General features: G+C 46.4%; 9 protein-coding genes across 9 annotated transcripts; 2 read left to right on the forward strand and 7 right to left on the reverse strand. All coding sequences in view use genetic code 12, as the record gives it.

Annotated features, from left to right (window-relative positions):
* Positions 1 to 296: 296 nt before the first annotated feature.
* Positions 297 to 3,920, forward strand: CJI96_0003385 (mRNA-binding protein RRP12; the record flags this gene model as incomplete). The annotated part of the gene is made up of 1 exon (XM_029032781.2): positions 297 to 3,920. One exon carries the CDS (start codon positions 297 to 299, stop codon positions 3,918 to 3,920), a length of 3,624 nt encoding a protein of 1,207 aa, XP_028893096.2.
* Positions 3,921 to 4,099: 179 nt separating this feature from the next.
* Positions 4,100 to 4,501, forward strand: CJI96_0003386 (mitochondrial 37S ribosomal protein bS16m; the record flags this gene model as incomplete). Its single annotated transcript, XM_029032780.1, has 1 exon — positions 4,100 to 4,501. The coding sequence occupies one exon, from the start codon at positions 4,100 to 4,102 to the stop codon at positions 4,499 to 4,501; it is 402 nt and encodes a 133-aa protein (XP_028893095.1).
* A 94-nt stretch (positions 4,502 to 4,595) lies between these two features.
* CJI96_0003387 (uncharacterized protein) lies at positions 4,596 to 6,155 on the reverse strand (the record flags this gene model as incomplete). Its single annotated transcript, XM_029032779.2, has 1 exon — positions 4,596 to 6,155. The coding sequence occupies one exon, from the start codon at positions 6,153 to 6,155 to the stop codon at positions 4,596 to 4,598; it is 1,560 nt and encodes a 519-aa protein (XP_028893094.2).
* Positions 6,156 to 6,387: 232 nt separating this feature from the next.
* RPP0 (60S ribosomal protein uL10) lies at positions 6,388 to 7,323 on the reverse strand (the record flags this gene model as incomplete). The annotated part of the gene is made up of 1 exon (XM_029032778.2): positions 6,388 to 7,323. One exon carries the CDS (start codon positions 7,321 to 7,323, stop codon positions 6,388 to 6,390), a length of 936 nt encoding a protein of 311 aa, XP_028893093.1.
* Positions 7,324 to 7,554: 231 nt separating this feature from the next.
* On the reverse strand, positions 7,555 to 9,672 carry CJI96_0003389 (uncharacterized protein; the record flags this gene model as incomplete). Its single annotated transcript, XM_029032777.2, has 1 exon — positions 7,555 to 9,672. The coding sequence occupies one exon, from the start codon at positions 9,670 to 9,672 to the stop codon at positions 7,555 to 7,557; it is 2,118 nt and encodes a 705-aa protein (XP_028893092.2).
* A 1,886-nt stretch (positions 9,673 to 11,558) lies between these two features.
* CJI96_0003390 (uncharacterized protein) lies at positions 11,559 to 12,410 on the reverse strand (the record flags this gene model as incomplete). Its single annotated transcript, XM_029032776.1, has 1 exon — positions 11,559 to 12,410. One exon carries the CDS (start codon positions 12,408 to 12,410, stop codon positions 11,559 to 11,561), a length of 852 nt encoding a protein of 283 aa, XP_028893091.1.
* Positions 12,411 to 13,885: 1,475 nt separating this feature from the next.
* CJI96_0003391 (uncharacterized protein) lies at positions 13,886 to 15,082 on the reverse strand (the record flags this gene model as incomplete). The annotated part of the gene is made up of 1 exon (XM_029032774.2): positions 13,886 to 15,082. The coding sequence occupies one exon, from the start codon at positions 15,080 to 15,082 to the stop codon at positions 13,886 to 13,888; it is 1,197 nt and encodes a 398-aa protein (XP_028893089.2).
* Positions 15,083 to 15,453: 371 nt separating this feature from the next.
* VID21 (Vid21p) lies at positions 15,454 to 18,741 on the reverse strand (the record flags this gene model as incomplete). The annotated part of the gene is made up of 1 exon (XM_029032773.2): positions 15,454 to 18,741. The coding sequence occupies one exon, from the start codon at positions 18,739 to 18,741 to the stop codon at positions 15,454 to 15,456; it is 3,288 nt and encodes a 1,095-aa protein (XP_028893088.2).
* A 338-nt stretch (positions 18,742 to 19,079) lies between these two features.
* Positions 19,080 to 20,933, reverse strand: RLI1 (Fe-S cluster-binding ribosome biosynthesis protein; the record flags this gene model as incomplete). Its single annotated transcript, XM_029032772.2, has 1 exon — positions 19,080 to 20,933. The coding sequence occupies one exon, from the start codon at positions 20,931 to 20,933 to the stop codon at positions 19,080 to 19,082; it is 1,854 nt and encodes a 617-aa protein (XP_028893087.1).
* Positions 20,934 to 23,942: the final 3,009 nt, after the last annotated feature.

The following is a 23,942-nucleotide window of genomic DNA, read 5'->3' on the forward strand; positions in this document are numbered from 1 at the left end:
ACGCATTCTTCTTGGAACGACTGGTATCTCTAATAAACACTCTGTGATTGCTTTGGTTGACACTAGGGCTGAGTATAGAAGCGGCAATTCCCTCCAACTTCTGGATATTCAATGGAACTACAACAAATATATGACTTCAGATGTTTCTATAATTGTTGCATTTTTACTACGGATAATACCATCTCATTACACATCACTACCACGTGACTCCATCAGAAAAATCCATCGCACCTCATCACCTACATGGTCTCTGCACAGATTCTTCAGTACCTCACTACCCTCTTCACAAATATATCATGGCAGAGCTGAATCCTGAGGGAGGCCAGTCTGTTGAGGCTTTGATCCTCGACGAGAAGCTTGCCAAAATCAGAACTCAGGTCAATTCGAAACTCGATAACCAGAAGAATCTGGCTCTCATTTTATCTGCGGTCGAGGAGAATATCACAGAGCAGGGAAACGAGAAGACGTCAGTGGCTTACTTTGTTTCTTTTCTTTCTCTTCTCGAGCTGTCTATATCGGAGGATGAAATTGCAGATGCCAACGTTGCGATGGCTGCAGCCTATTTCTTGGACTTGGTCATCCCATCCACACCAGCAGCACTTTTGAAGCAAAAGTTCGCTCAGATCTTAAGCAAATTGGCGCCGATCTTGACAAACGAAGAAGCAGGTGCTCCACTACTTAGGTCTGCAATCGGGGCTTTGGAAGGCTTGTTGTTGGCTCAAGATCATCCCCTGTGGCAGTCTTCTGGAAACGTCTCACCGAAGAGAGCCCTCATCGGGTTGCTAGAGTTGGCCTTTGATGCTCGTCCCAAGGTCAGAAAGAGAGCTCAGGAAGCTGTTCAGAAAGTTCTTTCACACCCTCCAGCGTCACCTTCTCCTACACATGTGGCTGCCGGCCTTTGTGGCGAGCTTGCCTTGAAGAGATTGGCTGCCCTCCTTTCAGAAGCACCCAAGTCGAAGAGAGCAGAAAAGAACAAAGAGTCCAACGCTACGATCATCCACTGTTTACAACTTATCACTGCCATCACTTCAGCAAACGCTTGGCCCGCTTCCCATATCGAGAAACTATGTGACGTCTTGCTTGAAGTCTCAAAGACCTCAGACCAGTTCTTGGTTTCCGCTGCATTCGATGGCTTCAATGGTTTGTTCGTGTCTATGACAAACGAAATTGACACAGAAAAATTCACCCGAGTACTCGATATTATCTTTGATTTAAAACCTCCTGTGGACGACGCTCACTTGGCAGCTTCCTGGCTTGCTGTTGTTGCAAAAGGCACAGAGTCTTTTGCCAAGGTTCTGCCTGAGCTTTCAATACAGAGAATCCAAAAACTGTTTCCCGTCATTGCTGAATTCCTCTTGTCGGAAAACAAGAACATCTACACTTCTGCATCTCAGTGTATGATTGCAATCCTTAGTGAAGGTCTTCCGGACATGTATTTGCTTCAGCGCTCGGCTGAATACAACATCACTCCAGAAATATATGAAAAGGTTGATGATATGATCACGACAATCGCTGAATATATCGAGAAGGAGTTGCTCACGATCAAGTACCAGCATGCCACCAGAGTCATCCTCGAATTCTTGACTGCCGCTGTACTCAAGCTCAGATCGAGAACTAACCCAGACTTTCTTACCATTCTTAGAACCGTTGGCGAATGGAGGTCCAATGAGGACATGAATTTCCCTTACAACAGAGAGGCAGAGGACTTTATCGCTGCCTGCATTTCTAGCATGGGACCGGAGGCTGTTCTAGCAGAGCTTCCTCTTAATCTTACAGGCTCCAACGATGGAGAGCCTGGAAGGGCCTGGCTATTACCTATTTTGAGAGATAACGTGCGCTTCGCTTCGTTGCAATATTACAAACAAAACATCTTGCCTCTTGCAGCTGTCTTCGAGGAGAAGGTTGCGAATGCTTCAAACAAGGAGGCCATGCATATCAAAATTTTCCAAACAATCATCGACCAGATATGGTCTTTGCTCCCTCATTTCTGTGATCTCCCCACAGATTTAAGGAGAGCGTTTGATAACGAGTTTGCCGGTCAATTAAGTGACTTGCTTTACTCAAATGTTAAGCTGAGAGTCATTATTTGCCATGCCTTGCGTTTGTTGGCAGAGTCGAACCTTGTATACAGCAAGGGTGCTCTTTCAGATGACCCATTGATGATACAGACTTTCCCCATCAAAGAAGCAGAAGAAAATTTAAAGCATTTGTCATCCATGGCTAACAACCTTGTACTGGTCCTCTTCAATGTCTACGTGAATACCATTGCTGAGGCAAGAGGTTTCATATTGGAAACGATTGATATGTATTTGCAACTCATTCCAGCCAATGAATTGAAGATCTTGTTGGAAAAAGTGTTCGAGAACTTGCACACTTCGATACAGATGGACGAGTCTGAGCTTCAGCAGAACCAAAAGAAGGACCAACCACCTCCACAGAGTGTATCAATGATGGATTTGGTCGTTGCTATGGCCAAGTATGCGCCTGAGGACTCATACAATGGTTTATTCAATGTGTTTGTCTTCGGTGTGAAAAGAGAAAACAATGCCAATATTCAGAAGAGGTCTTACAGAATTATCTCTAAGCTCAATGAATCAGAGTCCGGCCGGAATGCTATCAGGAAGTTCCTTTCAGATATTGAGAACGTCTTCTTGCAAACGATAAGCAGCACGCATACTTCTTCCAGAACTAATAGATTGGCTGCACTTACAGTAATCATGGATATGCTTCCAGTTTCCGATTTGCACTTCATTCCTGCCATTTTGCAAGAGATCATTATGTCCACCAAGGATGTCAACGAAAAGTCTCGCGAAGCTGCTTTCAATCTTTTGGTCCAGATGGGTAAGAAGATGGCCGAGGGCGGAATTATCAGAAATGATTTGATTCCCGACTTTGGACCTGATGCCGAACCTTCGCAGGCCAGTTTGACCGAGTATTTCACCATGGTGAGTGCTGGTTTGGCTGGGCAGAGTCAGCATATGATTTCTGCCACCATCACGGCACTCTCGTGCTTGATGTTCGAGTTCAAAGACCAATTGCCTCAAGAAACGTTGATTGAACTTGCCTCAACAGTCGAGTTGTTCTTGACCCACAATTCTAGAGAAATCGCCAAGTCTGCTATTGGTTTCGTAAAAGTGGAGGTTCTCTCGTTGCCAGAGGATCTTGTTCGTTCCAACTTATCTGAGATGTTGACCAAGTTGATGAGATGGTCACACGAGCACAAAGACCACTTCAAGTCGAAGGTGAAGCACATTGTGGAAAGATTGATCAGGAAGTTCGGCGTCGAGGAAGTGGAGAAAGCTATGCCTGAGGAAGATAGAAAACTTGTTGCCAACATCAGAAAGACAAGGAACAGAGCGAAGAAGCATAAGGATGCAGATGAAGAGGGCGCCCAGAAGCAGGGAAAGAAATTCATGTCTGCTTATGAAGAGGCTATTCACGACTCAGAATCAGAAGACGAGAACGAAGACGAGAGACCTACCAGGGCTGGCAAGAGAAACAAGGGCGGTGATATGTACATTTTGGAGGACGCGGATGAGCCCTTGAACTTGTTGGACCGCCAAACATTAGCCCGTATTTCTTCTTCCAAACCAAAGAAGTTTACAAAGAAAGACGCTAAGAATGAGCAAGTTGAGATGAGAAACGGCAAGATTGTGTTCAAGGAGATGACTGACGAGGACCCACTCGCCAAGGAAGGTTCTGGAATCGATGCATACTTGGACGCTGTCAAGCAAGCACCTGTGAGAGGCCAGAAGAATAAGTTGAAGTTCAAGAAGAGCAAGAATGAGGACGATTGGTCTGACGACGAACAAGAGGAGGCCAAACCCGCGAGGGAACTGACTCGCAAGACTCTAGGTAAGGGCAACAGAGTGGGCAAGCCAGCCAAAAAGCAGAAATTTAAAGCTAGAAAGAAGCTCTAAGTGAGGTTGAGTAGAGCCTAAATTTTTCTTTTTTCTGCAAACCATAAATAACTGTACAATAGAATCATCTTTAGGTAGGATGTTTAGTGTAAGTGTGACAGGCGAGTGCGAGTACAGTAGAGCGAAAAATTAGATCTCACATTCATCAACTCACCTCTCATCCACATCACATATTCCTCATGCCCAGAGGTGCACTCAGAATAAGGCTAGCCAGATTTGGCAGAAGGCACCAACCTCTATACAATATTGTCGTGGCTAACGCTAGGAAAGCCAGAGATGCTGTGCCCATAGAAGTCATCGGCACATACAACCCTACTCCCATCCCACTTACGCCAGAAGAACAAGCCAAGGGAACGAAGCCATACAAACACATCGAGTTAGATTTCGATAGGTCCAAGTACTGGTTGGGTGTTGGTGCCGAAGTCACGGATCGTGTAGGCTTCCTATTCAAAAGAGCAGGGTTACTTCCTGAAGAGTGGCCCAAGCCTGCTAAACTCACTCAACACATCAAGAAGCCTATTGTCGAGGACATCCGCATAGAAAAGGAAGAGCCCAAGGAGCTCTACAGACCCAGAGATTAAGTGAAAAAGACCAAACGGAACTGGATCTTGTCATACCCTGTAAATATTAATAAAAGGAACATTGACATTTGCGTTGACAGTGTCAGCGACACAGCTACCGCATGATTCCCTTGCACTTTTTGTGCTTATGCCATAGAAATAGCCGACACTTCCAACATCCCTTGAAGCGGCAGTTGCCACGCCATATATTGTCTTCGACCATCGCTCGTAGCTCTCTCACTTCCTGTGCTACTTCTTCGTTTAAGCGATACACTTTTAGGTAGCATGGGTCCTCAGGTAGATCACGCTTATGGTAATTTGCAGCAAATAAAGCTGTTCTGGGACTGATTTCGGTGCCCTTGGATCTAGGCAAAGAAAGGAGGTGTTCTTTGGTGGGATCTGAGTTGGTGTTCACTTGAGAGACCTTGCGGAAAGACTCAGAGTTCTTCGGTTGGCTTATGGGAATATAGTACTCCTTTTCATTGGTTACTTCTATTGCTTCATTGTTATCGTCGAAATATTTCACGAAGTCTGGTACATCTTTTGAGGAAAGCCGTTCCTGGTTTATGTAGTTAATATAGTGGCCCTCTGGGAACTTTGCAGAGTCTACCACCCTCTTCACCACGGTGCTTTCGTGTTTGTCGGCGATCTTTTCGATGAGAAGCTTATCTTCGTAAATATCGTTGTACACATCAATGTACATCTGCAAGTAGTTGACTGCTTGACTTACCGTGCACCAGCTAAGAGGATGGCAAGGGAACATTCGGATCACCAGCAAAAAATGCTCTTGAATCAAACGACGCTGGGAGTCAAATAGCGCTGAGTTAGCTTGTGTTTTGGAAAAAGCATTAATCCGCTGGAAGTGACAGAGAAACTCGTCAAAGTACTCCAAGTCAAGAAATGCCAACCCTTTGTTGCGCATGAGGTCTTCAAAGTAGATAAACACCGTCGCCGTGGGGACAGTATTATTCAAAATCGTGACGATGAGTTTCGTCACCATATTCAGCGACTGCGCCATCCAGTCGCTCCACAAGTTGAGCGGCGTGTTGTTTGGCCCAATGCCTTTGTCCAAGTCGCTAGCGCTTCCAAGGACCTTGATCTGACTATTCAACGCAGCCTGTAATTTTCTCGTCACAGCCAACAATGTTGTTGTATGGAAACTAGATACCCGTAGTCCGTGGGGACCTTCAATGCTTTGGTCGTCTGAAAGCACTCCAGGAATTCTGAGTGGGTTGGTGAACCCATAGAGTAAAGTGACAAGCTCATGCACCTCCTTGATGATCAGCTGGGTCACCACGAGATCAGGCCGCTCAAGCGTCTGCTTCAACGCCGGAATGATGAGTCTAGTAATCAAGATGTCCAGTTTCCTCAGAAGCTGCTGGATGTAATGGGCATATGTGGGCCTGTCGATGCTCACACAGTGAAGAAGCAGCTCATAGATAGCGCTCTTGAGGTGAGTGAGCACGGCAGGGATGGTTTCAACGTCAGAGAATCCACATTGAGCCAGATAGGAAATGAGAGCCAACAGATTGCTCAAACGAGTGTCGCCAAAGGTGCGTTGGTAGAGTCTTCCGTTGGGAGAGGCAGGGGAGCTTTCAGAGTCCAAAGTGGTGACGTTAGAGGGCTCGACGGGGTTGAAGTAAGGGTCAGGGGGCCCGAAAAGGTCGTCGGACATTTTCGGCGGCTACGAGGGTGGAAGAGAAGAAGGAAGTGGTTGCAAAGGTGAGACGGAAGTAACGTGGATCTTGGGCCTTTTATATAATGGCTGCAAAATGGAATATCCTGTGCAGGTGAGCACAGTGTTGGAAAACCAACACCTAGGCGACAGAACTTTCCTTTCCGCTACTAGTGCGTTCTACAATGAGGTGTGTTGCGACGCTATCTGTTCTGTGTGACTATCTACACGATTAATCGAACAAACCGAAGCCCATGTCGTCGTCGGACTCCTCCTCAGCTTCAGCTGGAGCCTCCTCGGCGGCGGCACCAGAGTCAGCGGCAGCAGCAGCAGGGGCAGCAGCGGCAGCGAAAGCCTCTGGGTTGGCCAATCTCTCCTTGATGGCCTCAGAACCCTCGAAGGTGTACTCGGTGGCAATGGACAAAGCCAACACGTTCTTGTAGTGGTTGACAACAGAGTGACCAACCGATGGCAAGGTTGGGTAGCCAACAGCCAAAGAGATGGAAGCGATGGTGTTGATGGCAGACACGAAGTGGCCAACCAACTCCTCGTCGGTGATGTCCAAGATGGATGGAGGGAACACCTGCCCGTTGTCGTACACCTGCACCACAGTCATACCGTAGGTGAATGGGGAGATGTTCAACAAGTTCAACAAGGAGGCCTCAGAAGGACCAACTTTGGAGCCAGCCTCGACAACCTTGACGTCAGAGACAATCTCAATGGTACCTCTGGCAATCTTGGTTGGAACACCCAAGGCCTGGAAGAAAGAGGTCTTACCTGGTTCCATACCAGTGTTACCGGCTGGAACGTAAACGTCCTTTGGAGCAACGGCACCAGCTCTGGCTGGAGCGGCGACAACGTTGGAAACGACGGTCTCTCTGACAGACTTCAAGTCACCGTTGGTGAAGATGAAACCAACGTTACCCTTGACGAAAGGCAACAACTTCTCGTACTCAGGCAAGTCAGCCAAGAAACCTCTGATGGCTCTTCTAACCATGGTGTTCTTACCCATCAAGACCTGGGCCTCACCTCTCAAGGCCTTTCTAATCTCGTGCATCTGTTGAGAGGAGACATTGTCGACACCAACAACGAACACAGACTTGTATTCGGTCAACAACTCCTTCAACTTAGCGAAGTACTGAATCTTTTTGTCACGAGTGCCACCCATTTCGATTATAGTGCTTATTCGATAGGAATTTTAATGGTCCTCAAATAGATAAAGAAGAAGCTGTCCCTGTCTGCCTTGCAAAATCTTTTTCTCCCAGCGCGGGAGGTTGGTGGAAAAAAAAAAAGGTGCATATAGTGCACGCGGGCTGAGCCCTAGAAAGCCACACGTGATAAGAGTGCATGCTCCCATGCCGTCTCACTGCTTCTCCGCATAGATCATTTTGCAGCCAAATCACTCTCCCTGAATGATGCTGCCGATCTTGAAGTTGCTGGACCCTGGCGCCGACAGTTGCTGCTGAGGATGTTGACTACATGGTTCCAGCTCTGCTGTAGCACCCGTGCCGTAAACGTGGATGGGAAGACCACGGAAATTGTCCCAGCTTTGTAGTGTGGCGATCATATCAAAGAGGGCCTCTTGTGAAGTAGGGGACATATTGTGGAATCCAAATTGTTCGTAGAGTGGGATATGAGGGGATTTTATGCTCGATACAAAGCTTACATCCAGCTTCATGTCGGAAAAAGGGTTGAAAAATTCAATGTGGTCATTGCCATTTTTCTGGTCCGTGATGGAAGGTGATTTCTTGGTGACAAAATGGGTGATGTCCAGCTCAAGGTCCAACCTGAGGTTCATTTCTGGGATGCGGCTCAAGAAGTGATTCACTTGTACAAGCTTTTGCATGGCATTAGCCGCGTTGATGTTCAGATTGTCTGCCATGTACTTGAGCAAAGCAGTAGCCTTGTTGAGGTTTTCGTAATGAACTCCAGCAACGGTGGCCATGACAAGAAGCAACAATGCGGAAAGCAAGTGCTGACTGTCCCAGAACCCCAATACAAATAGCTTATTGTACTCGTAGAGCTTAAGAAGAGTTTCGACAGAGCGAGCAGCAGTTGTAGACACCTTTGCGATGGCGTCCATGACCTTCTCGGGCTCGCTCATTGAGGATCTAGTGCCCTTGTTAAGGATCAAGGAAAGTAGTGGCTTGGTGATGAGAATGGTCATTTGACCGTATCTCAAAAACAAATTTGCAACGTTTCTGTCGGGCAGCGAGATGATATTTACATGCTTGTAATGTGATAGCGTCGGTACCTCGAACAGCATTTGTAAGTCATTAAGAGAATTAATGACATTTTTGATGAGTAATTTTTGGTTGAACTGCTCAGTGTTGATATAATTAATGGAGAAGGTTCGTATGCTAGGCCCGTAGATCAACCGGTTATACTTTGCAATGAATTTGGCAAGATGAACGTTGGCCTCGAGAATCTCTGTGTTGAAGTTGTCGTGAAGGTCCATTAGAGGGCTTTCGTTGGGCAACGCCACGTCAGTGTCTGTGTAGTCAATGTAGGCAGGCATATTCATTTTGGCTGCCCACACAACGTCAATCACAAAAATCGACCACCAGAGCCGCTTTGTCTTTTCCTCGAAAACATGGTGAGAGTGTCTTTGCTCTGGTGTCAACTGGCGAGGCGGCGCCATCTGCCTGTGGTAGCCGTTGGCCACCGCCGAGCGAACAGCCACACCAAAATAGTTGTTCACGGTATTGTACCTGTTCAAATTGCAGCCATACAAGCCTAAAATCAAAGAGCTCTGGATGAACTGAACCGAAGTGTCCTCGTGAGTTAGGCTAAACAACCTGGCAGCGGTGGAGTAATAGTCAATACCAGGAAACCTATGGCCTTCGCCCGTAGCTGCAGCAATCGACGGAGGGAGCAGGTCCAACGTCATGTTTTTCATTTGCTCGCCAAACGCCAAAAGGCCAAAGAAGTAACTAAGAGAGATGGCAGGGATGTGCTCGTGGGGAGGCACTGACTCCAACTTGGGCACGCTGAAGAAAGCATAGATCCTGCTCACCAACGGGTGGAGTGCCTCCAAGTCAATGATGTAGAACTCACGAGAATACGTCAGGCTCACGGCGTTGAGAAGCTGCCAGGTGTAGCTCTGGTCCGGGAGCTGGTGCCAGCAGAGAAGCAACACCTTCAAGGGGACCCGATCGTTCTCAGCGTCGGGCAACAAATACAGCTCAGGAGCAGCCATTAATTGTCCGCTGATGGTGCGATGCTGGACCAAGGGCGAGTTCAGTCTGGGCAATTGGCCCTGCTGATCAGTGTAGGCCGCCTGACACTTGACCAACTCCTCGAGCATCTTGACCTTCTCATGGAGCTTGTTCAAGTCGGACTCCATGATGACGATCTTCCTGTCCCTCGAAGGGTACACACACTGGTTCTCCTTGTTGACTGCTTTGCAGTTGGCACAGGCGGGCTTCTCGCCCGAGCACTTGATTTTGGAGAGCTTACACCTCGTGCAAGCGTAGTGGGACCTGCCAAACACCTTTAGCGGCTTGGGTTTGTCCATGACGGCGGTGTATTGGCTGAGGCACAGATGGAAGGAGACGGGAAGAAGCTGTGGTAGGAGAAATTGATGGGAACCCCGGTGAAGCGGCAGGTTGGGCTAAGACAAAAACTGGCTGGAGTGTACATGGACTACAGTAGAGATACGATAAGGTCCCTGGCGGGGGGTCCCCATTAAGTCCGCCGCCAGAGGTGGAAATAAGTCAACAAGCCACTAGAGTGTGTGATTTGGACGGTGTATTTAGAAATTTCAAGGTTCAATGCCTTTTGCAAATGATGGTGTAAGTGTGGAAGGAAGCACTCTAGACCGGTGCGCAGAGCGAGTAATCGGAATGAGTCTTTAGGCTCAGCTCCCTGAGGTCCAGAGACTCAAGAGGATCGTAAGCGTATGCATAGAGCCGGCGAAGAAAAAAAAAAAATAAAGGTGAAAAAAGAAGAACAAACAAATCACAATTCCTTTCTTCTGCATTCCTTCCTGCTTCCCAGGTTCATGCTTTTTTTTTTTGTCTTTTTTCTTCTTTACTATTGTTCCTCTGCGAGGTAGCGTTCGCTGTCCATTCACAGGGCAGAGCGAGGCGAGGTTGCAAAACACAATGAGACAAAAAAGAGGGAAAAACGTGAATGGCCAAAAGGCACCGTAACGTTGTTGCAACGTTGCAAGTGTCGCTGAATCAAGGAAAGCAAAGCGGCAAAACAGACAATCCATGCGTGAGGACACCCTAAAGAAAGAAAGAAAAAGTAAAGTAAAAAACGCCTGATTTCTTTTATCCCTGAGCACTGGCCTGGCACAGTGCTCACTTGCACCTTCGTCCTAGGGTATTTGGCTCGCCTACTGGGCGCGAAAATTCCCTGGGGTGCCACATACGAGACACCCACGCAGGCGCCAACAACGAAGCCGCAAGTGGCTTCTGGTCAACAAAGGTTGCCAAGCTGCACCGCGTTGAGAAGGTGTTCAAGGTCCATTCCCCGGTGGTTCCAAATTTTGCTTTTGTCTTGTGTTTTGCTGGATCCAGGTCGGACATCTACGGTATCTCAACGGCTGCAAACTCAGCGCCTGGGCGAAATATTATTTCGCTACTGCGCGAGCGAATCACCCGCCGCAGAGGTTTGGGTGATGGTTTGAGTAAGTAGATACTCTGAATAATTTGAGTCGAAAGGTACTCTGTATAATTTGAGTTGAGAGGCTGTGCTGAGCAAAATTGGATTATTCGAATTGTTGGTGAGCTGATATTGTGAGTGTTTGTTATTGTGTCTATGCGGTTAGCTCAAGTCCGCTGACGAATGGAACTGCGCTTGGTCTGATGAACCCGCCTCGGTAACATCAAGAGACCGCTTAAGCGCCTGTAGAACCAGTCAACGGCAATATCACGCCACGCTCTGCATTTTCTTTTTCCCTCTTCGTTGTCTCTCATTTGCCGGGATTGTTCATGGTTGTTCAGCAATATCACTGCTTACGAGTATACCTCCGTGCTTCAAATTTGCCGTTAGGAATATTCAGATCCTATTTTCAAATGAAAGGTTCCCGATTTGCAGATAAAGTCGTTGCAATAGGTGTTTCATGGCTAAAGACAACCTTTTACTTACAAGACTAATTGAGCACCACTCAAAATGGCATTAATCGACAAGATTTAATACAGCTTCAGGCTATCTTTTTCAATGAGAATCTCGACGAAACCTCTCACCACTAGCATCCCCAGTTCCAACACCATTTAATCCTCTTGCCGTGGTCATCAAGAATTCTCGAAGATAAAAAAGCTGATGCACTTCCATTTTGAAAACACAGTTTGCCCAAGTGACTACACGACGACGGCTAAATCCAAAACAATTTTTATAATAACATTAAAATCCCAGTAAACGCAAAACGAAAACCAAACCAGTTACATAGTCTATTTACACAGAGAACACCTCAATCGTGGCCTTCTTCTTGTCCTTAGCTGTGACAACACAGTACGAGGCGCCGAGCGACTTACCGGTGCTACCGCCGCTGATACCATTGTATCCGTCTTTGGATGGGTCGATCTCGCACGAGTTGTCATCACAATCGTTGCCATCACAAGTGATACGGATACCGAAGGATGGCTTGTCCTTGAAATCATCAATGTACTTAGGGTTCCATCCAATCTTCAAGAAGGTTCTCCCGTCGGAGTCAGTGTTAGCACCGGCAACGTAAGGAGCCCAGTTGCCCACAGACTTATCCTTGGTGCCCCAAACGCACCCCTCATCAGTAGAAACGCCCAATGGATTGATGTAGTAGTGGGCAGCAGAGGAAGCATAGTAGCTCTCGTCAGGCACTGCCAAGGTTTCGGTGTCACCGCCATCCACATTTGTGGGAATCAACATTGCCTCGTTTCCTGGCAAAACAGTCTGGCAGAAGGCAACGTTGCTCAGCGCCTTGTTGTTCACCTGAACGGTTCCGGTACCGTCCACACAGTAGTCCTTGTCAGAAAATGGTTTCGAGAGTTCTCCATCGTCGTTACAGTAGAGACCACCGTTCATGGAGCTGCCAACGCTGTAGGATTTGGCAGAAGAATCCCATTGGGCCATCAACTTGCCTGGAGGACAAGCATAAGGGCAGTAGGAGCCTGCTGTGCACTTCTGGTCTGGAGAAAGCGCCCATCCAGCGTTGGATTTACTGGAAGTGATCGAAACAAGGCCTTTGTCGCTTGGGAATTGGCAGGTTGTTTCTCTTTTTGTTGGTGCTGCAGCGACAAGGGCAGCAGTAAGAATGGTTGCAAAATACATCTGGCTGCGATGAATGGAATGAGTGAAGGAGTGACTTTAGAAAGTTCAATAAGTGAAAGACTGTTAACTCTTAGGGAAGGAAGTTAACTGAATGTAGTAGCCAGATGAAAGGAGTGACTGGATGAAAAACGAATTCGATAGAGAAGTTGAAGAAGCACAGAGATTTGCCTCTATCTTTATAGTCTTGGTCCTTTCCCTGATAGGCAGTGTAATGGCGAAGCAAAGCCCATAAAACACAGGCTAATTTGCATATTTCAAGATGCAATCTGGACCTAGAACATCTGGAGAAAAAGAAATGAACCACCTTCTGATTCAGCTGATGAAAACCGTTGCGTCTTCTGGACTCCCGGTCTTGGGCCCAAGAGGTCCGTCCTGCAGGATAGCCTCTAGCGTGAAACGTCCGAGGATGTAGTTCGCGCGAGGTACCAGCAGAACAAGGAGGAGTTGCAACAGCCTGGAAAAGCACAAGATTTCCCGCCGTAAGTTGGCAATTTGATTATCATCTTGAAGACCTCTAATTTGCCATTTTTTTGCTTTTTTTTTTATTTTTTTAATTTTTTTTTTTTTTTATTTTTTTTTAAACTTTCATAAAATCAATCTCTCTCGCCCAAATGTACTCTTGCGCCAATACAGCGTCTCATGGCTGCGAAAATGTGCGCAAGACCGGCGAAGAAAAAAAATTTTCATCCTTCTTCCCCTGCACCTTTAGTTTCAGCGCAGTACCAGTTCTGCTGCTGAAGGGCCCGGCGGAGCCAAATCTAGAACTTATCTTCAGAAACGGCCAATAAAAAGATCTTCACTTCCTATTCTTCCCCTTTTCTTTCTTTCCTGCTCTCACTGCGTCGCCTAAGCCATCGTTTGTGCTTGTGACATTGTCGCTAGGTAGCTTGTTACATCGACCGACGATCCTTGGGGTCATAGCCTCGAACAGGCGACGCTGAGAGCTCTTTACCCTTTTGGGCTTTAATTAGGGTAAAGGTGGCTTCCTGTCAAACACCGTTGACAGCCACGACTCTGTCACCCTTGTCTCCATGCACTCCTCTCATCACTTTCTCACTACTTATACCTAGAACCCATTCATATATGTCGCTATCTCAAACGGTGCAGACCAACTTAATCCATTATAATAGCTGGACTGGTGTAGATGTAGTGACGACAAGCAACCAATCGTTTTTGTGTGGCTACCCGCCCGCAAAGCTCGACGGAAGAGACCCGCCAAACAGGAAAGAATGGGTGGTGCCTCGCTCCATGGCGGATCACCTGGTAACAACGAAGGAAATCCAGCTGTGGTTTGACAGTATCGCCAAATCCGATTCGAGACCTTCCAGAGTGACCTTGGCCTTGGTCAATGGCGACAGCACCGTTGTCTACTACTTCGTGCACGAAGGAGTAGTCAAGCCTAGACAAAACTAGGCTTGTGACTGAATGCTCATTTAATAATCTATATGCAATTACTTTGAAACAAAGTGCTCTATCTACTCTTGGTCGGAGCCAAGTGGAGTGGCGCTAAACCTTTTCACTGAAGCAGTGTCACCAGACTCGTCACTGCTTTGCTGTGAGCTATTGCTATGTTCCTGGTAATAAATCTCACTCGCACTTTTTGGCCGCTCCTTGGCCCTGCTAGGGAACATAAGCTTGCTCTTAATCACTGACTTGCTAGAGCTCATCGAGCCTCTGGGTCGACCTAAGGGGTCGCTTGTATGAGTGCTCATTCTCGATATTCGCCTTGAACTTCGATCGTCCCGGTTCAACACTACGTCAGACCGGTCAATGTACTCAAATAGGTCACTCCTAGTAACTGACCGCGAGCTACGTGCCCCATTTGCTGGCTTTCGCTGCGACGGTACACCCAAAGTGGGCATTAAAGTGTTGTCTCCTCCGAAAGAGGAGCCTCTGCTATTGGTTTGTATCCTTTGTGGAGTGACCCACGGGTTGCTCAACTCCTCCTCACTCTCGTGGAACTGAAGCCTGTTTGTGTGGAACGCTAGCGATAGTTTATCAAACAATGCGAGAAACCGAACGATCTCCAGCTCTTTTATTAATCCAGGCCCGTACTTGAGCTTCTCATACAACCTCACCATTTGCTTCACATCCTGTAATTTCGTTCTGTCGAGTTCCCTCTCCTCTACTAAGATCTTGGTCATGGAGATGGCAATTTCTCTAAACGAATACCACTCAGGGATATCAAATCTTGTCAAGCTCATGCCATAGAGTCGAATCTGTAACCCGAGGCTGTCCAAGATCTCTTCATAGAGGCAGTCCGGCGGTAGGTTAGTGCCTTCTTTTGGAAAGCCCAAGCTGATGTTTCTTTTCTGGATATACTCTGGCGGCGAAGCACCAGGGAAATTAAGAATCTCGTTCTCGTTGTGCAAAGGACCAGCCCTTACCTTGATGTCACCAATGCACCGCCTGAGTGTCCCCTCAATATACTGGCGGACATCTGAAGGTAGATCATTCTTCTCAAGCGGAATGTACACTGATTTTGACGGGATCTGGTTCAACATCATCCTGCTCTGGTAAAGTCTCGAGAAATATATAATCAAACAAAATAGTAAAAACAATGCACACGCCATGATCACTATAAATGTCTTGATCCATGTAGATGGCGCCCCCCATGTTTGCACAATGATATCCAACGGCGTAACGAGAATAAACCCAAAGGTAAGGAGCATGAATATGATCAAAGAAATAGAGTAAAGCCACCTAAACAACTTCTTCGGTAGCCTCGATGCATCTAGGAAACCCAGGTCCCTAGCAAACCTGGCCCTTATATTACGGGTAGGTTTCGGAGACGCCTGGTTTTCGGTGCCTTCTATGAGGCTGGCGCTCTGCCTCGATCTATGTCGGAGCCGTAGGGCCATTCCTTATTTATGTATATGCTGATGCAGAGATATGGTGGTGATAGGATTGATGTCTCGTATTTGTATACACATCATGATGCGCATAGTCAACGGTTGCGAAACACTTTACCTAAACGGGATTATAATTTCTATGGTCATGGACTTCATCAATTAATATACAAGACAGAATAGCGAATTTGTGACTACGATGATTCGCCATTATTGCCCTTGCTCGCCTGATTACGGTTGTAGTTTCTCTGCTGCGCCAGTGGCCTTCCTTTGGTGCCTGAAGGAGTAGGTGAGGAGCTCATGGCGGGACTCCCGACACTGGTTCCTTGCACATAGGATGAGGAGGACGCTTGCTGGTTTTGCATCATGAGCTTTTTGCGCTCTTCGTATTGAAGTTTCGTGAGTTTTTGTGCATCCATCTCCTTCTCGGCCATTCTCTGCCTCTGGAGGTGTGCTTGTCTGGCCAGACCAAGGTTTTGTTGAACAGACTGGGCCGCCGTCATGTTTGCAGCATTTCTGGTTGTTGCTCCCTGAGAAGGCGCCAGCTGTTGGTTTGACTGTTGCTGCAGCTGTTGCTGATGTAAACGGTTCTGCTGCTGTTGTTGGAGGTTGGCCAAATACGATGCTGCGAGTTTGGTCACCTGCTCCTTAGTCAAATTAGGATTCTTCTGCTGAATTGAATTGATTATTGCAGAGACATGCGCTGGTGCAAACTGAAGACGTCCCTTAGTGGGCGTTCCAGTTCTCTTGCCCAGGGCCATTGCTGCCTGTGATGGAGCACCAGTGTTACCACCAACACCAGCATTAGACTGGGCTGCACTAAGACTCTGCCCCGTCGCTTGCTGGTTTGCTTGGTAGCCTTGAAGCTTTCTTCCTTGAGCTGATGCTCCTTGAAGATTGGCCATATTGGCGTTGCCGGACCCCGCGACGCCGCCACTTCCAGCTTGGTTTTGCTGCTGCATTAACCTTCTCTGTTTCTGAAGCAAAAGAAGCTGCTGGATTTGCTCCTTCGTGTAAGGAGTGCCGTTCGGCGTTGTCGGCCGCTTCAAATCATTAACAACTGAAGCCTGAGGGCCCAGTTGTTGCTGTTGAAGCAGCAGAGGAGCGCTGCCGGGCCCCACCGTTTGTGGTCTCAGCAAGTTTGCGCCGGCTCCAAGCGTCGTCATTCCAGCACCTTGAGCTCTCTGCTGCATACCTTGCAATTGATTAGGGGCTTGTGACACACGCCTCTGAGGAACACCAGCAGCGGCGGCTACAGCAGCACTGTGAGCTTGTTCACGCTGCTGCTGAACAGACTTATGTGCCATTCCTGAACCAGCTGGCCCACTTCCTTGCTGGCCCTTCTGCAGCTGGGAAACGGCGTTGAGCATTCTTGCACGGGTGGCCTCCTGGCTCATGTGAGTCTCCTGCTTGGATCTATCTCTATCAAACTTGAGTCTCAGAAGCTCAGCGGGAGATGGTATATGGTCATTGGCACGGCCACCATTAGCAGCATTGCTTGCAACGCCGTAATCTGGAGAGTTGTTCGCAGATCTGCGATGGTTGATCTTAGCAAGCGCCTGTTCACGCTTTCTCATTGTCTTTCTCATGGCATCAAACATCGAGGCCCACCTAAGTTTTCTATGACCTCTTTGTATGGATTCATTGCCTACACCAAGAGGTGAGATTCTTCTCTTGGTGGTCAGCTGAGCTTTGTGGGCGTGTTCAAGCCATTGCTGTGCTGGATATGCATTGATGCCTTTCATGTCGGAAAATTGAAACTTTTCATTAAGTTGGATGTATCTTTCAAAACATTGCCAGGGCGTTCTCCTCTCGATATTGGACTCGTATCTTTTCAAGGTTGCAGAATGAGAATTTAGATGTGCAGCAATGAGATCCCAGTTGAAGCAGAACTCGGCTACATAATGTATGAGATGCATGTCATCTTGCGGAAGCCAAATAGTCGGTGACCTGAATTCAATGTTTCTCACGTTCGGCGGTTTTGGTGGACGTAAAAAGTTGAAGCGACGATGTTGTGAACCAAATAGCCCTTTCTGGTATTCGGGTGGGCCCGAAATTTTCGAACTACCGAGCTCAGCTCCCTTGCTATCCTTCAAAATAATCTTAAACCATCCTTGTTCGCTATCCATAGGATGCAACATTCTCGACACGGGCATAATGGAGAACTCTGTGGATTTTCTTGATGAAAGCAAACTCTCGTAACCATCAAAAGCACTATACCTAGGCAAGTTTCTAACAATCGATTGGTCGACCTTACGAAGATCACTTATGTCGGCATGAGTCTTGAAGGGCACATTTTCAACATCAGAGATGCCAGCCGCCTCAAGATCTTCTTTAGTATACTCAGGCAATTCAGGTGGCGTAATTTCTGATGATGGCGAGGACCTCTCTAAGAGCTTGCTGATGTCGATAGTGTCAGCAATATCTGCTTTCTCAGTCTTCATTCCTTCCACATTATCTGGGGAGGTAGCATTCTCCTTCAGAGAAGGTGAGTCACGTTGGGTAGGTTCAGCGGTTTCAACCTCAGACATGATTTGATCCACAATATTCGTCTTGTTCGATTCTCCTATATGCTTGATGGGAGCTCTTTTGATACACATCACCTTACCATAAGACCAATAATCCTGAATGCCTTGGGAAATAGTAAAACAACAAGCTTTTTTAAACTTCGTGGACTCCTTGAAGTCTGTAAATAACCATTTACTTTCGTCTAGTAAGATGTCCCAGGAGTATGCCTTAGACTTCTTGTTCTTCTTGGAATAGATGTATGGATCGTAGTAGCGAATGGGCTGCCTGAGAGACCATTTTTTTTGTCTTTTGAGTTCCTCGATACGAGCGTAAAGCACGGCAATCTTTCCTTCAAGAAGTGCCAGTTCGAAGTTTTCAGTCATCAAGGTTTTATGCGATCCCGGGAGAAGTTTAAACAACGGTAGGGTTTGGGTCAAGTAATAAAGCTCTGCCAATGAGGAAACATCGTGTACCTCCGTGGGGTAGTTCTCAGGCACTTGTATGACATCTAGCTCCAGGATACTCTTGTTTAAGAATTCATTCATATGGGCATCTAGCGCTTCTACTGGGCTCTTCAAAGATGTGACAGCCAGCTTTTTCACCGCCTGCTTCGAATCTGCCGGCATGATTCGGCTTGGGTAATCTTTCATGGTGGTTTTTCTGCTCTTGGAAGCTCGCTCTATCTCTGGCGATTCAGCCGGTCTCTTTAAATGCTCCGGCTGGAAGAGTTCTGTTTGCAAAGCCGATATGAGTTCATTCTTTAAAGCTTGGGAATCACATACATATGGGAGCAGATTAATGTTTAAGGGCTCATTTCTAGCGATATCGTTGGCGCTGTAGAAATCTTGACCAACCTGGGAGCTGTCTCTGGCTTTGAAAGCCTCCAATGACTGAAGTGGATTCGTAAACAAGAATAGTAGCTCTCTGAGTTTATCCTGCCTGGCATCTTGAATCAATTCTCGCTCAGATGCCATAATATGCTTAAATTGAAACGGTTGAAATGTATTCTATGAAGTGTTTATTCATTATGTGCCGACTTGTCCGTGTGATTATCACGTGTGTGTCATGCCTAATTCACGTGATTCCGATGCTGACTGGAAATGGTTTATCCGATATGGAAGCTACAATTTCAGGTACTATAATACAATGTTAATGTAAATTAGTTGGTTTGATCATGGTACGTCGTAGCAAAACCACACGTCACCAAACCAAGATGCTATCAAAGTATTGTACATGCAAATTAAAGTACCTCCCTGGCTTACCAATGCGAGCTTGAGAGTATGCCCTGGAGCAACAGAAATGCCAGATGCTTTTACAACTCAGTGTTGTCCAAGAAAAAGTAGTTGCCCGCAGCCTTCTGCTCCTTGTCCATCTGAGAATCTCTCTTGTTAATTCTGGGTCTGAAAGAGTTAGGATCTCTTCTGAAGGTCACGCTCAAGTTCTTCAAAAATCTGTTACAACCAGTCAACAAGGACTCTGGTGCCTTGGCAACTGCGTTCTTGGATGGCGTACCCTCAAACACGATCACCCTGTCGGCCAAGTAGGTAGCCATCATGAAATCGTGCTCCACGATGAATGCAGTCTTCTTAGCATGCAAGATGAATCTTCTGATCACCTTAGAACAGACAATACGCTGCTCCGAATCTAAGTATGCAGATGGTTCATCAATCAAATAGATGTCTGCTGGAATACCGAGAGCCAACACAAGAGCAACTCTTTGCAACTCACCACCAGACAAGGTTTGAACCTCTTGGTCAATGATGTTGTCGATCTTGAGTGGCTTCACGACATCAGTTTGGAACTGTGGGTTCAAAAATGCCGCCTTGATCTTCTTGAAAAACAATTGCCTCACTGTACCAGGGAACTTCGGAGCGATCTTCTGTGGCTTCATAGAAATGTTGAGTTTAGGTACTTCGACACCATTGTCGGCAGCTAAGGCACCGGCCAACATCTTACAGAATGTAGTCTTACCAGTACCATTCTCACCGAACATGACCAAGATTTCAGAGTTGGTGAACTCACCAGCCTCAACTCTTAAGTGGAAATCACCCTGAGTTTTTTCCAAAGTTGGGTATTGCATAGCAGTGGAGTGGTCCAAGATCAAACCGTCAGCGGCATCAGCCAACTTGAACTGCAAGCTTTCTTCTCTGAACCTCATATTCTCCGTAGGAAGGAAACCATCCAAGAAGATGTTGATGCCTTCCCTCACAGATGCAGGGAAGGTCACCACACCGTACACAGAAGGAGTACCGTACAAGATACAGACGTAGTCGGACAAGTAATCCAAGACAGACAAATCGTGCTCCACACAAATAACGTATGTGGAAGGCTCCAAAAGGGAACGGATCAATTCAGCGGCTCTCAATCTCTGCTTGACATCCAAATAAGAGGAAGGCTCGTCAAACATGTAGACATTCGCTTCCTGGACACAGGTCATGGCAAGGGCAAATCTCTGCAACTCACCACCAGACAATTGATCAACGTCTCTCTTCATGACCGGGTCCAACTCTAGGAGTTTCATGATGTAGTCCCACGAGTCTTTTCTAGCACACTTAGCCTTCAAGATGCCTGCAACGTCTTTCACAGGCGACTTTGCGAGCGCCCTGGGGATATTGTCGACGTACTGTGGCTTGATAATGGCCTTGATGTTGTCCTCCAAAACCTTGGTAAAGAAATTTTGTAACTCAGACCCTCTAAAATACCTCAAGATCTCTTCCCAGTCTGGTGGGTCATCGTACCTACCTAAATTGGGTTTCTGCTTACCCGCTAAAATCTTCAAGGCTGTGGATTTACCGATACCGTTGGTTCCGACCAAACCAAGAACCTCACCTGGTTTAGGTGTGGGTAACCTGTGCAACTTGAACGAGTTGGCAGAGTATCTGTGGGTAGTTTCAGCCTCCAAGTTTGTGGGCAAATTGATGATGTTGATGGCGTCGAACGGGCACTTCTTCACGCAAATACCACATCCAATACATAATGTTTCCGAAATGAAGGCAATCTTCAGCGCTGGTGTCACCTCAATACACAACTTGCCTGTCTTCACCACGGGACAAGACTTGCGGCATTCCTGACGGCACTTTTTCGGCTTGCACTTGTCGCTGGACACGATGGCAATTCTCTGGCCCTTGGAAGACGTTTCGTTCTTTTTTGCTCCTTTTCCACTCATGGCTCGAAGTTTCACTGAAAGTCTTCTTTACTGTCTTCTTATTTTTTATATGTAACCTTTTTTTTTTCTCTCTCTTATGATGAGCCTGCAGCTAATCGCTTCACCTTGTTGTACATAGCGCCTCGTAGTGCTCAATTTTACCAGAGCTGACCTCACACCTCACAGTTAAAAGCAGCATTACTAAATCGCGAAAGGCAATTGGCTAACCAGGTGAAGGGTCAAGAAGACAACTGAAGGAAAGGAAGGTTCAAGTCGAGGATATGTGACAGGTTCATTTTTGGAGTGAGGCGCTTTTTTGTGTATTTTGTTGAGTTAGCTTTTTTTTTGGTACTGGATCAAGCGATGTTAGTTCTTCTACATTGGCACTTTAGCTGCGAAAAAGTAGGTTCCGTGCACTTGAGACACTTTGGGTGCAAACACATAGCACGATTCGGCTAGAATGATCTTTTCTCGAATACTTACCACTTCTTATATTCAAGAGAAAGTTCTCAGTTTTGATGGTTTGGAGCTCTAGAAATTTACTACGGGTAGAGTATTATTTGAGTAGTGCTTTTACACTATGTGTGGGTATAAATTTGCGGCCATGGAAGAATATACCGAAAATTGACGCAATTTAATTTTAGTTTGCTTTAAATTGGATGATGATTTCCATCTTTCACAATTGCCTGTTCAATCGGCATATTTGAAGCCAAGTTTGATACAAACTAGTGACCTGTACTGAAGCGATGTGTAAGAAGGCTCTCTTTCATTACAACAGTAGACTTACTTACCACTACATAAGACAATTAGCTACTGCTTAGCTTATATTGATACCACAACCGTCTATGATCATATCATCCAGATGATTCAAAAGCTCCTTCACTTCAGCTCCTTCTTACCTGAACGTTTGAATGAATTAATCCGAAAATTTTTATTCTGATATTGTCAGAATCAAAATTTTAAGAAGAAATGTAAAGAGATAATGTACTCCAAATCGTTTTCTACGACTGGTGGCATAGTTCGATAAATGAGCTTGCTTCAAAGGTCTTGAGTGTTTCAAAACATGATCTTATCTGCTATAATGAAATCATGGTCAGAAGATCAGAATATAGACAATTGGCATAAATTCCAAATTTCCAGAACAGAATTCTCGATCTAGTTTCCTTTTCTCGTCAAACAACATTTATGAGCAATTCGCCATGGTCTGATTTTAAAAGATTGATCTCCTCTAACAAGTCTTCAGTGGCATGCGCCTTTGTCGGAATTGGGAACACCAGATACTAACTGTTAGTAGTCAGGTTGTTGGCTCAAACGCTTATGTGTCTCTCCGACCACCAGCACCACCACATTGTTAAAGAGTCCAGTCTGAAGTTTCTACCATAATTTCTTGGTGAATTCACGCACTTACTTTTATTTTAAAATCATTTCTTTTAGTATTTTATCTTTTACATGATTGTCTTACGTTTACTTTACTTCATTGGAGTATGTCTTGTTCGTCTCTTGTGAGCTGCATCTCCAGTATGGGTGCAAAATGGCCTTCTCGGGACAGTACCTCAGAAATCAAAGCCAACACTTGACGGTTCTTTTGGTCGACACTGTATCTACTACACCCACCTTTGGAACCCCTCCACTTTCCAGCATTTTCAACCAGCCAAATTGCATCAGGCCTCCGGCGGTCTCTTGTTCCTGCACGTTGGTGAAGCCGCCCTATTAGGCATAAGCCGGTCGTGTGTTGCTCGAACATCCGGCGTGGCCATTTTTTTCCCTTTCTTCTCGCCCACTCTCCCTGAATTCTCTCCTCCTCACTTAACCACTTCACACCCTTTGCTGAAATACCCTAGTATTTGAATGAAGATGAGGTAAAAGTGAAGTTTAGGAAGTTCATCAGCTCACCACTGTGCTTGATTGGCTTCAAACAAGATGCGTTGATATCTTGGGGCGCGTGGCGTTCAGAGAGCATGCTGTATCGGTATCACAGTCGGTTATTAAGGAAAAAACCGGATTGTTAATGAAAGGGATCTTTTTCAATTTAAGGCTTGTCTTGTGGGCGTGGGCCACCAGTAAAGTGACTCCGGAGTATCCAAGACCTCTAGAGGAGCCAGCATGAGTCATTCTTCACAGTTGGGCCCTGATCGGTACCGCTCATATCTGGCAGATCTCGCAAATGGGCTCTGCTGATCTAACTCATGCGGTGAGAATGTGGGGTACTTTGGCAGCTGTAGCCTAAAGCATACAGGCTGTTTACACATCTCTGGCGCCTCTACTAGCTCGAGATGCCGGGAGCTGTATCTGCTGCAATGAGCCTGTCTTGACGCTGACAATCGCTGGACATGCAAGGTTGAAACTCAAATCTTTGTGAAGTCATTGAGCTGGGGCTCTTGCTCAATAAGAAGGCACACGTCATCCTAAGGCTCTCGGGCCTCTGTCAAAGACTCTAAGCGAACCAGTGACGCGTCAATCTCATCGCAAGTTGTATTCTGGGCACTGTTCTACACGACAGTGATCGCTATGCTGTCTCGATGGATCGCTATCCCTTTTTGAGCTCGACACCTGGGCTGTGTCAGCCTCAATCAGACACGAATTTCTGGACCATTTTTCAGTATTGATGGTGGAAAGTTGTTAGATTATCTTGTATAGACAAATTGATGCCCCATCTGCCTCGTTCTTACTCCGTAGTGTCGTGAATGACCTCAACAGCCCGATATTTGGGCCTCAGTATACGATCCCGAATTGGGAGGTTGTCGTCGTCGCATTAAAATTGCCCAATTTTATTTCCTTCTAATACATCCTCTTTCTCCCACCACCAGGGCTACCATAGAATAAAAAAAACCGCCAAATACATTAATAGCAAGATTTTTTAAACAATCTTGTCCTTTTCAGGCTCACAGCTTTTACCAGACGTTCCCCCAACAGCTGAACCTGAAACACGCTTTTATTTGAGTCTCACGTTGATCCATTAAAGCTTAGACGGATCGACGCCTGCTTTACCCTATTCATCCTTATTCTCCGACATCACCTTACTTGTGTCCT

This window comes from Candidozyma auris, chromosome 3 (assembly GCF_003013715.1).
Source record: "Candidozyma auris chromosome 3, complete sequence".
In the NCBI taxonomy this organism is placed as follows: domain Eukaryota; kingdom Fungi; phylum Ascomycota; class Pichiomycetes; order Serinales; family Metschnikowiaceae; genus Candidozyma; species Candidozyma auris.